The 12,101-nt window shown below is 39.6% G+C and overlaps 1 protein-coding gene across 5 annotated transcripts in view; it reads right to left on the bottom strand.

Moving 5' to 3' along the window:
- The window catches only part of GDPD4 (glycerophosphodiester phosphodiesterase domain containing 4), a 144,827-nt gene that overhangs the window by 107,061 nt on the left and 25,665 nt on the right, over positions 1-12,101 (bottom strand). For all 5 annotated transcript variants that reach the window (XR_003517535.1, XR_003517537.1, XR_003517538.1 and 2 more), the window contains exon 5: positions 9,769-9,828. Coding sequence is in view for 1 of the 5 variants with exons in the window: in XM_027580376.2 (XP_027436177.2) it covers positions 9,769-9,828 (60 nt within the window). In the remaining 4 variants the exon portion in view is untranslated. The remainder of the gene's footprint in view (positions 1-9,768; positions 9,829-12,101) is intronic.

The following is a 12,101-nucleotide window of genomic DNA, read 5'->3' as shown; positions in this document are numbered from 1 at the left end:
ACTGGCAGCAGACCTAGCAACAGAGACCTGGCAGGCCAGAAAGGACTAGCATGATATATTCAGAGCACTAAATGAGAAAAATATGCAGCCAAGAATACTATAACCAGCTAGGCTGTCATTGAAAATAGGAGAGATAAAAAGCTTCCAGGACAAACAAAAACTAAAAGAATTTGCAAACACCAAACCGGCCCTACAAAAAATATTGAAAGGGGTCCTCTAAGCAAAGAGGGAGCCTAAAAGTAACATAAACAAGGAAGGAACAGACACAATATACAGTAACAGTCACCTTACAGGCAATACAATGGCAATGAATTCATATCTTTCAATAGTTACCCTGGGAGTGCCTGGGTGGCTCAGTCATTAAACGTCTGCCTTCAGCTCAGGTCATGATCCCAGAGTCCTGGGATGGATCCCCACATTGGGCTCCCCGCTCCACGGGAAGCCTGTTCTCCCTCTCCCACTCCCTCTGCTTGTGTTCCCTCTCTCGCTGTGTTTCTCTCTGTCAAAAACTAAATAAAATCTTAAAAAAAAAAAAAAGTTACCCTGAATGTAAATGGCTAAATGCCCCAATCAAAAGACAGAGGGTATCAGATTGGATAAAAAAACAAGACCTATCGATATGCTGTCTGCAAGAGACTCATTTTAGACCCAAAGACACCTCCAGATTGAAAGTGAGGTGGTGGAAAACCGTTTACCATACTAATGGACATCAAAAGAAAGCTGGGGTGACAATCCTTACATCAGACATAGATTTTAAACCAAAGACTATAATAAGAGATGAGGAAGGACACTATATCATACTTAAAGTGTCTATCCAAAAAGAAGATCTAATAATTTTAAGCATCTATGCCCCTAACATGGGAGCAGCCAATTATATCAGCCAATTAATAACAAAAGCAAAGAAACACATCAAGAATAATACAAAAATAGTTGGGGAATTTAACACCTCCCTCACTGAAATGGACAGATCATCTAAGCAAAAGATCAACAAGGAAATAAAGACTTTAAATGACACACTGGACCAAATGGACTTCACAGACAGATTCAGAACATTCCATCCCAAAGCAACAGAATACACATTCTTCTCTAGTGCCCATGGAACATTCTCCAGAATAGATCACATCCTGGGTCACAAATCAGGTCTCAACCGGTACCAAAAGATTGGGATCATTCCCTGCATATTTTTGGACCACAATGCTTTGAAACTAGAACTCAATCACAAGAGGAAAGTCGGAAAGAACTCAAATACATGGAAGCTAAAGAGCATCCTACTAAAGAATGAATGGGTCAACCAGGAAATTAAAGAAGAATTTAAAAATATTCATGAAAACAAATGAAAATAACTACAGTTCAAAATCTTTGGGATGCAGCAAATGTGGTCCTAAGAGGAAAGTATAAAGCAATACAAGCCTTTCTCAAGAAACAAGAAAGGTCTCAAATACACAACCTAACCCTATACCTAAAGGAGCTGGAGAAAGAACAGCAAATAAAGCCTAAACCCAGCAGAAGAAGAGAAGTAGTAAAGATCAGAGCAGAAATCAATGGAATAGAAGCCAAAAAACAGTAGAACAGATCAACAAAACTAGGAGCTGGTTCTTTGAAAGAATTAATAAGATTGATAAACCCTTGGCCAGACTTATCAAAAAGAAAAGAGAAAGGATCCAAATAAATAAAATCATGAATGAAAGAGGAGAGATCACAACCAACATCACAGAAACACAAAAAATTATAAGAACATATTATGAGCAACTATATGCCAGCAAATTAGACAATCTGGAAGAAATGGATGCTTTCTTTGAGATGTATAAACTACCAAAACTGAACCAGGAAGAAACAGAAAACCTGAACAGACCCATAACCACTAAGGAAATTGAAGCAGTATTCAAAAATCTCCCAACAAACAGAAGCCCAGGGCCAGATGGCTTCCCAGGGGAATTCTACCAAACATTTAAAGAAGAATTAATACCTATTCTTCTGAAACTGTTCCAAAAATTAGAAATGGAAGGAAAACTTCCAAACTCATTTTATGAGACCAGCATCACCTTGATCCCCAAAATGGACAAAGACCCCATCAAAAAGGAGAATTACGGACCAACAGCCCTGATGAACATGGATGCAAAAATTCTCACCAAAATACTAGCCAATACAATCCAACAGTACATTAAAAGGATTATTCACCACGACCAAGTGGGGTTTATTCCTGGGCTGCAAGGTTGGCTCAACATCCACAAATCAATGTGATACAATACATTAATAAAAGAAAGAACAAGAATCATGTGATCCTCTCAATAGATGCAGAAAAAGCATTTGACAAAGTACAGCATCCTTTCTTGATAAAAAATTCTTCAGACTATAGGCATAGAGGGTACATACCTCAATATCATAAAAGCCATCTATGAAAAACCCACAGCGAATATCATTCTCAATGGGGAGAAACAGAACTTTTCCCCTAAGGTCAGGAACATGGCAGGGATGTCCACTATCACCACTGCTATTCAACATAGTACTAGAAGTCCTTGCCTCAGCAATCAGACAACAAAAAGAAATAAAAGGCATCTGAATCAGCAAAGAAGGTAAACTCTCACTCTTTGCAGATGATATGATGCTTTATGTGAAAAACCCAAAAGACTCCACCCCAAAACTGTTAGAACTCATACAGGAATTCAGTAAAGTGGCAGGATATAAAATCAATGCACAGAAATCAATGGCATTAAACTGTAGAAAGAGCCAAGATGTCCATGGACAGATGAATGGATAAAGAAGATGTGGTATATATATACAATGGAATATTATGCAGCCATCAAAAGGAATGATATCTTGCCATTTGCAACAACATGGATGGAACTGGAGGGTGTTTTGCTGGGCGAAATAAGTCAATCAGAGAAAGACATGTATCCTATGACCTCATTGATATGAGGAATTCTTAATCTCAGGAAACAAACTGAGGGTTGCTGGAGTGGTGGGGGGTGGGAGGGATGGGGTGGCTGGGTGATAGACATTGGGGAGGGTATGTGCTATGGTGAGCACTGTGAAGTGTGCAAGACTGTTGAATCACAGATCTGTACTTCTGAAACAAATAATACAATATATGTTAAAAAAAAAAGAAGAAGAAGAAGATAGCAGGCGGGGAAGAATGAAGGGAGGGAATCAGAGGGGGAGACGAACCATGAGAGACGATGGACTCTGAAAAACAAACTGAGGGTTCTAGAGGGGAAGGGGGTCGGAGGATGGGTTAGCCTGGTGATGGGTATTAAAGAGGGCACGTTCTGCATGGAGCACTGGGTGTTATACACAAACAATGAATCATGAAACACTACATCAAAAACTAATGATGTAATGTATGTTGATTAACATAACAATAAAAAGAAAAAGAAATCAATGGCATTTCTATATACCAACAAGACAGAAGAAAGAGAAATTAAGGAGTTGATCCCATTTACAACTGAACCCAAAACCGTAAGATACCTAGGAATAAATCTAACCAAAGAGACAAAGAATCTGTCCTCAGAAAAACCACAGAATACTCATGAAAGAAATTGAGGAAGACACAAAGAAATAGAAAACATTCCATGCTCATGGATTGGAAGAACAAATATTGTGAAAATGTCTAAGCTACCTAGAGCAATCTACACACTTAATGCAATCCCTATCAAAATATCATCAACTTTTTTCAAAGAAATGGAAATTTGTATGGAACCCGAAAAGACTCCAAATAGCCAGAGGAATGTTGAAAGAGAAAAGCAAAGCTGGTGGCATCACAATTCTGGACTTCAAGCTCTACTACAAAGCTATAATCGTCAAGACAGTCTGGTACTGGCACAAAAACAGACACATAGATCAATGGAATAGAATCGAGAGCCCAGAAATGGACCCTCAACTCTATGGTCAACTCATCTCCGACAAAGCAGGAAAGAATGTCCAATGGAAAAAAGGCAGTCTCTTCAACAAATGGTGTTGGGAAAATTGGACAGCCACATGCAGAAGAATGAAACTGGACCATTTCCTTACACCACACACAAAAATAGACTCCAAATGGATGAAAGACCCCAATGTGAGACAGGAATCCATCAAAATCCTTGCAGAGAACACAGGCAGCAACCTCTTTGACCTCAGCCACAGCAACTTTTTCCTAGAAACATCCCACAGGCAAGGGACGCAAGAGCAAAAATGAACTATCAGGGCTTCATCAAGATAAAAAGCTTTTGCACAGCAAAGGAAAGAGCCAACAAAACCAAAAGACAACCAACAGAATAGGAGAAGATATTTACAAATGACATATCAGATAAAGGGCTAGTATCCAAAATCTATAAAGAACTTATCAAATTCAACACCCAAAGAACAAATGATCCAATCAAGAAATGGGCAGAAGACACGAACAGACATTTTTCCAAAGAAGACATCCAAATGGCCAACAGACACATGAAAAAGTGCTCAACATTGCTCGGCATCAGGGAAATAGAAATCAAAACCTCAGTGAAGTACCACCTCACACCAGTCAGAATGGCTAAAGTTAACAAGTCAGCAAACGACAGATGTTGGTGAGGATGCGGAGAAAGGGGAACCCTCCTACACTGTTGGTGAGAATGCAAGCTGGTGCAGCCACTCTGGAAAACAGCATGGAGGCTCCTCAAAAAGTTGAAATTAGAGCTACCCTACAACCCAGCAATTGCACTACTGGGTATTTACCCCAACGATACAAATGTAGTGATCCAAAGGGGCACATGCACCCCAATGTTTATAGCAGCAATGTTCACAATAGCCAAACTATGGAAAGAGCCTAGATGTCCTTCAAAGATGAATGGATAAAGAAGATGTGATACACACACACACACACACACACACACACACACACACACACACACACACACACACACACACACACTGGAATATTATGCAGCCATCAAAAAGTTGAAATCTTGCCATTTGCAATGACATGGATGGAACTAGAGGGTATTATGCTAAGTGAAATAAGCCAATCAGAGAAAGACAATTATCTTATGATCTCACTGATATGAGGAATTTGAGAAACAAGACAGAGGATCATAGGGGAAGGGAGGGAAAAATGAAACAGGACAAAACTGGAGGGGGAGACAAACCATAAGAGACTCTTAATCTCAGGAAACAAACTGAGGGTTGCTGGAGTGGAGGGGGGTGGGAGGGATGGGGTGGCTTGGTGATGGACACTGGGGAGGGTATGTACTACGGTGAGTGCTGTGAATTGTGTAAGACTGATGAATCACACACCTATACTCCTGAAACAAATAATACATTATTTTAATAAAAAAAGTAAAAGAACAATGTATATATCTCAGTTCTAAAATACTTTATTGCTGAAAATGTTAACCATCATCCGAGCTTTCAGTGAGTCATAATGTTTTTGCCAGTGGATGGTCTTGCCTCAGTGTTGATGGCTGCTGATTCATCAGGTGGTGGTTGCTGAAGGCTGGGGTGGCTGTGGAAATTTCTTAAAATAAGAGTACAATGAAGTCTGCTGCATTGATTGACTCTTCCTTTCACGAATGATTTCTCTATAGCATGTGATGCTGTTTGACAGTGTTTTACTCCCAGTAAAACTTCTTTCAAAATTGAAGTCAATCTTCTCAAACCCTGCCACTGCTTTAACCAACTGAGTTTATGTAATATTCTAAATCTTTTGTGTAGTTTCAACCATCTTTACAGCATCTTCACTAGTAGATTCCATCTCAAGAAACCACTCTCTTTGCTCATCCATAACAAGTAACTGCTCATCCATCCACGTTTTATCGTAAGACTACGGCAGTTCAGTCACATCCTTGAGCTCCACTTCTAATTCTAGTTCTCTTGCTATTTCCACCATGTCTGCAGTTACTCCCTCAAGTCCTGATCCCCTCACAGTCATCCATGAGAGTTGGAATCCACTTTTTCCAAACTCCTGTTCATGTTGATATTTTGACCTCTTTCCATGAATCACAAATGTTCTTCAGGACATCTTGAATATTGAATTCTTCCAGAAGGTTTTCAATTTACTTTGCCCAGGTCCATCAGAGGAATCACTGTCTGTGGCTCTATAGCCTTACAAAATCTATTTCTTAAATAATAATAATAGTTGATAGTCAAAATGACTCCTTGATCCATGGGCTGCAAACTGGATGTTGTATTAGCAGGCATGAAAACAATATTCATTTTGCTGTACACCTCCATGAGAACTCTTGGGTGACCAGGTATATTATCAGTGAGCAGCAGTATTTTGAAAGGAAATTCTTTTTCTAAGCAGTTGGTCTCAACAGTGGGCTTAAAATAGTCAGTAAACTCTGTTGTAAACAGATGTGCTGCCATTCAGGCTTTGTTGTTCCATTTATAGAGCACGGGCAGAGTAGATCTAGCGTAATTCCTCAGGACCCTAGGATTTTTGGAATGGTAAATGAGCACCAGCTTCAACTTAAAGTCACCAACTATATTAGCCCCTAACAAGAGAGTCAGCCTGTCCTTTGAAGCTTTGAAGCTAGGAAGTCCTAGAAACATCTCTCTAGCTATGGAAGTCCTAGAGGCATCTTTTTCCAATAGAAGGCTGTTTTTGTCTATATTGAACATCTCTTGCTGAACGCAGCCACTGTCATGAATGATCTTAGCCAGATCTCCTGGATAACTTGCTGCTGCTTCTACATCAGCACCTGCTGCTTCGCCTTGTACTTTTATGTTACAGAGGCAGCTTTTTCTCCTTTAAACCTCATCAACTAACCTCTGCTAGCTTCAGACTTCTCCTCTGCAGCTTCCTTACCTCTCTCAGTCTTCAGAGAATTGAAGAGAGTTAGGGCCTTCCTCTGGATTAGGCTTTGGCTTAAGGGAATGCTTTGGCTGGTATGGTTTTCTATTCAGACCATTAAAACTTTCTTCATATCAGCAATAAGGTTGTTTTGCTTTCTTATCATTCTTGTGTTTATCAGAATGGCACGTTTGATTTCTTTCAAGGATTTCCCTTTGTAGTCACAGCATGTATTTGGTGCAAGAGGCCTAGCTTTCAGCCTATCTTGGTTTTTGATATGCCTTCCTCACTGAACTTAATCATTTCTAGCTTTTGATTTAACATGAGAGATGTGACTCTTCCTTTCCCTGGAACACTCAGAGGCCATTGGAGGGCTATTAACTGGTCTAATTTCAATATTGTTGTGTCTCAGGGAATAAGGAGGGGAAAGGGAGAGAAGTGAAGCACAGTGACATAAGGTATGCCTGTATGTGCCAATCTCTCCTTTGTACACAGATGCAAAAATCGTAAGTAGCCTATTAACAAAACAGAAGGATCCCAACACAAAGGTTTAACTGTCAAATCAGACTCACATGAATCTCATAGGATTCTATGATCTACCGAACACCAAACTTATTTATGATTCAAAGGATACAGGCAATTAGAAGGTACATATAAAACATTTTCTCTTGGAGAAATGTGAATCTGTTAAATGCAGTTACTCATAAAAACATCTTTTCTCTTCTATATTAGGATACATTCTGCTCTTGGGACTTAAAATGTGGAGTGTGTTTTTTTTAATTGAAATATAGTTGACACACCAATGTTCCAAAAGTCTCAAGTGTACAACATAGTGATTGCATAAATCTATATATTATGTTATGCTCACCTCAAGCTACCTTCTATCACCATACCTATTACAATACCATTGACAATATTCCCTATGCTATACCATCTTTCATCTCTGTAACTTATTCATTCTTTAACTGGAAGCTATACTAACCACTCCCCACTTCATTACCCCCTTTTTGCTTATCCCCTCCCGCCCCTGGCAACCACCCGTTTGTTCTCTGTGTTTATAGGTCTGTTTCTGCTTTTTGTTTGTTCATTTGTTTTGTTTTTTAGAGTCCACATACAAGTGAAATCATATGGTATTTGTCTTTCTCTGACTTATTTCACTTAGCAAATATCCTTTAGGCTCATCCACATTGTTGCAAATATCAAGATCACATTTTTTATGGCTGAGTAATATCCCATTACATATGTATACCACATCTTTATCCATTCATCTATTGATGGACATGGGCTGCTTCCATATGTTAGCTACTGTAAATAATGCTGCGATAAACACAGGGGTTCATATATCTTTTCAAATTAGCATTTTCATTTTCTACAACTCTCTATGTTACACTATGCTCACCCAAGTGTAACTACCATCTGTCACCATGCAACACTATTAGAATACCACGGACTATATTCCCTATGCTGTACCTTTTATTCCTGTGACTTATTCATTCCTTAAGTGGAAGCCTGTATCTCATGCTCCCCTTCACCCATTTTACCCAACGCCCCCTACCCCCACCCCCCTGCAACCATCAGTTTGTTCTTTGTATTTATCGGTCTGATTTTGCTTTTTGTCTATTCATCTGGGTTTTTTTTAGATTTCATATGACTCTTGGTAGTGACCACATGATCATGGTGTCCCAACTCCAAAACAGATGGTGATCTCAATAAGGCCTATTTTTTCACTTCTCAATCTACATTCTTTCCCTGTAAGATCTTATGATTTCAATTTTGATCTATTCTAATAACTCTTAAATTTACATTTCCAGTTCATACTTTTCATTTGAGAAAGAGGAAATTTAAGGGGACTACTCAGAGTTTGATATGTTCCTGGGTTTAAGGAAAAACAAAATATGGTATCAAACCATGACTGAAAAAAGTCTATAGAAAGGCAAGAGGCTTTGGCTGGAGCTGCTCAAGCCCATGGCAGAACAAAATGAGGGAGGCTATGTTGGAAATGAGCTGCATGTCCACAGATGTTGGGGGCAAAGATGTTTTCTGTGGAACAGATTCAGATCCTTTGAGACACACTATTCTGGACTCATTTTAAAGGGTTCCAAACTAGGGGCGCCTGGGTGGCTCAGTCATTAAGTGTCTGCCTTTGGCTCAGGTCATGATCCCAGGGTCCTGGGATTGAGCCCCGCATCGGGCTCCCTGCTCCGTGGGAAGCCTGCTTCTCCCTCTCCCACTCCCCCTGCTTGTGTTCCCTCTCTCGCTGTCTCTCTCTCTGTCAAATAAATAAATAAAATCTTTAAAAAAGGGGGGGGTCCAAACTAAGGGAAGGTTAAAAAGACCTCAAGAAATTTCCAGGTGTATAGGAAGACAGACACTGACTCCACCAAGAAAGGTGTAGTCAAGGTTCTCAGCAGAAGGGTCTCTGAAAACACACACAGAAAAAGCCCGTCGGATAAAAAGCCAACAACTGCACATTGATCTGGCCCTGACAGCATCAGCCCAGATGACCCTCTAACCCCTCTTTGTGCAATTCTGTTCGTTTATTCTATCTCCTTCTCCCCTGTGCCCTCTTCTGTTGAAAAGAGAGGTAAAAGGACCATCATGCTCTCGCTAGCACTGCAGGCTTCCCGGCCTGGGTTAAGTCCAAATAAGGAGAGGAAAAAATCTTATAATGTTGAAGTTTGGGTTATTACAATGAACTGAAATTTTTAATGACTGAAATGAGAATGTTCTTATGATTATAAGGGACTGAGAAAGTAATGGAGTTTGCCTAAGATGTGATGGGAAGAACAGAGTCACAGAGTGAGTTTAACAAGGAGTGGTGAAAAAAAAATAAAGTTTGAGTTCAGCTCCTTCAGTAAATCAGTTATATCTGTTAGAAATTTAATTATTTCCGTTAAAACAGTGTAAACAGATCTCTTCTTTCTAAGGGGAACAATGAAAGAAAGGGTGACTCTACTTAACACTGAGTGCCTAAGAGGCACATTCAGTCCTGGCCCAAGATCTCCTACAAAGGTTCAGTGTCCTACCTTATGACACCAGTGCAGGTTTGGTTCATACCCTTCCCAAACCAACAAAAATGCAAGTACCTGGAAAAGCAAAGAAGAAAAAGGAGGTTATTTTGAAATCACCAAGTTGCTAGGCAAAGCACTGTTCTGTAGCTCAAAATTCCTTTCACAGTCTAGCACTACATTCACTTCTTGCTATACCTGCACTTTGCAGCCTCTGGTAGTTTGCCATGCTGCTCCCCTGTCTGAAAAGCTCTCCCTCCCCATGCCCCTGATGCTTCTTCAAAGGCAGTTCAAATGTCACCTTCTATTTGTAACGCTCACCAGCACCCCCAGGAAGAATTATTCTTGTCTCTGGAATCTCATGACAATCACCACACTGATATCCTTCCTGAGTTCCCACCAATTTCTTTTCCCCGTGATGAACTGTATTCATGGTATTACTTAAGACACACCTGTGAGAGAAAAGAGGGCAGAGGCCAGCCCTTCCAATGGGTTATTTAAAAGCTCTTTCTTGAGGAATCGGTGCCATTGTTACAACTGTTAACTACTGTTGTTAACCTGATATTTAGTCAATAAATCTTAATTAGATTTGAATCTAAACAAAATCAGAACCCTTAGATGCTCAGGATATTAATGAGAGTTGGAATGTATAAAGCTCTTAATCTTTTTATCAAAATAATTTTATGTATCTGATTTCATTTGTTCTTTATCCAGCCCCATAAAATACCATTTTATTAGATATTATCATTCTTATTTGAAAGAAAAGAAATGGAGGCTCAAAGGGTTATATGACTTGACCAAGGTTACGAAGTAACCTAACAATAGAAATAGAACTCAGGTTTTCCTCTTTGTGCACTGTTGTTGCCACTGTATGTATCCAAAAAGAAGTAGGGTAGAGTAGAAACTTTGTTGTAGTTATAATATATTGCCTTGTTGGACACTAGAACTCATTCCCACCTTAGAAGCTAGCTATACCATTTCCTGTTCACTGTGTATAAAAGCAGTACAAGTCAGTGGCCAGAGTTTGGCCCAGAGCACATCCTTCATCTGCATTTTCCCCATTAAGAAGAAAAGTTTCTAACCAGCCTCCCTGCCTATAGCCACCCTTCACACCACAATTTCCAGGATGGTTTTCCTAAAATAGAAATCTGATTTATGCCAAATGTCTTAGCCTTATTTCCAGACCTTCCAAAATCTGTCACAAGCCTATCTTTTTAGCTATGTTCCCCATTATTCTTCATTATGCCCTACATGCTAAGAGAACTGACCCTGCCCTGTTATCTAGCCACACTCCATATTTTTGTCTCGCCACCTTTGTCATAATGTTCCCACAGCCTGGAATGTTCTTCCCTCATCCCCATATACACATGTCCAAATCTACCATCCCTTCAAGATCACACATCAGTGCCATCTCTTCCAAGAAGTCTTACTTAATCTTCTTGGCTGAAAGTCACTTCTTCTTCTCAGAAACCATACAGAACTTTTTTAAGGCTTCTCTAATGACAGTATAATGTTCTGCCTGTGTTAGTTATTTTTGTCTGTGAGTTAGTTGTCCTACTAGAGTTAAAACTCATTGAATTAAGACACTTGTAACTTTACATCTCATACCTATCTCTTTGAAGTGCCCTGCATGAAAATAAAAACTGCATGTTTTGTTGGTCACTGTATACTCAGTACTTAGCACTCATACAGTGATTAATAAATTTTGTTGAAAAAATGCAAATGGCAATGGATTTGGTGGGTTGGGGTTTTCTGTATCAGAAAGGAAATCAGTAAGGACAGGGAATTGTGAAATCAGAGAAAGATATATATGTCCTATGGATAAGTGGGCACTGAAAAACTCCCATTACCTGACAGTTATCCTCCCATAGCTTTCCACTTCTACAGACTGCTCTTGCTTGGCCTGAATTTCTCAGACCACACTACACTACTATGTCAGGCAACAGAGACAGGGTCACTATTTGCCAAAAGACTTGATAAAATGTACTCTGCACCTGGACTAGAGGACTAACGTGCATTTGCACATTAGTCTAGGTTTGAAAAACTAGCTAATTTGTAAGACCCAGAAAGACTGATTCTCAGGACACAGGATATGAAATGAGGTAGTTCAATATGTAAAGGTACTGCTAAAGTGAATCTGGAGTGTTTAAAATAACAACATTGAACCATAAAATAGGCTATGAAACAAGATTAGTAAAAGGATGTTCTGCCACCCTTTAAAAGGGAAGGTTGTAAGACAGATCCTCTAATGGCACAAGCCTTTCTTTCCTTCATCCATCCTTTGTGCCTAAGATTCAAGTAGCTGATGTAAACCCCAACTCTGCTAAGACAAGAGTGATCTTAGTTTATGA

This window comes from Zalophus californianus, chromosome 11 (genome assembly GCF_009762305.2).
Source record: "Zalophus californianus isolate mZalCal1 chromosome 11, mZalCal1.pri.v2, whole genome shotgun sequence".
Classification (NCBI taxonomy): Eukaryota; Metazoa; Chordata; class Mammalia; order Carnivora; family Otariidae; genus Zalophus; species Zalophus californianus.
This window is presented reverse-complemented; position numbering and strand designations above follow the sequence as displayed.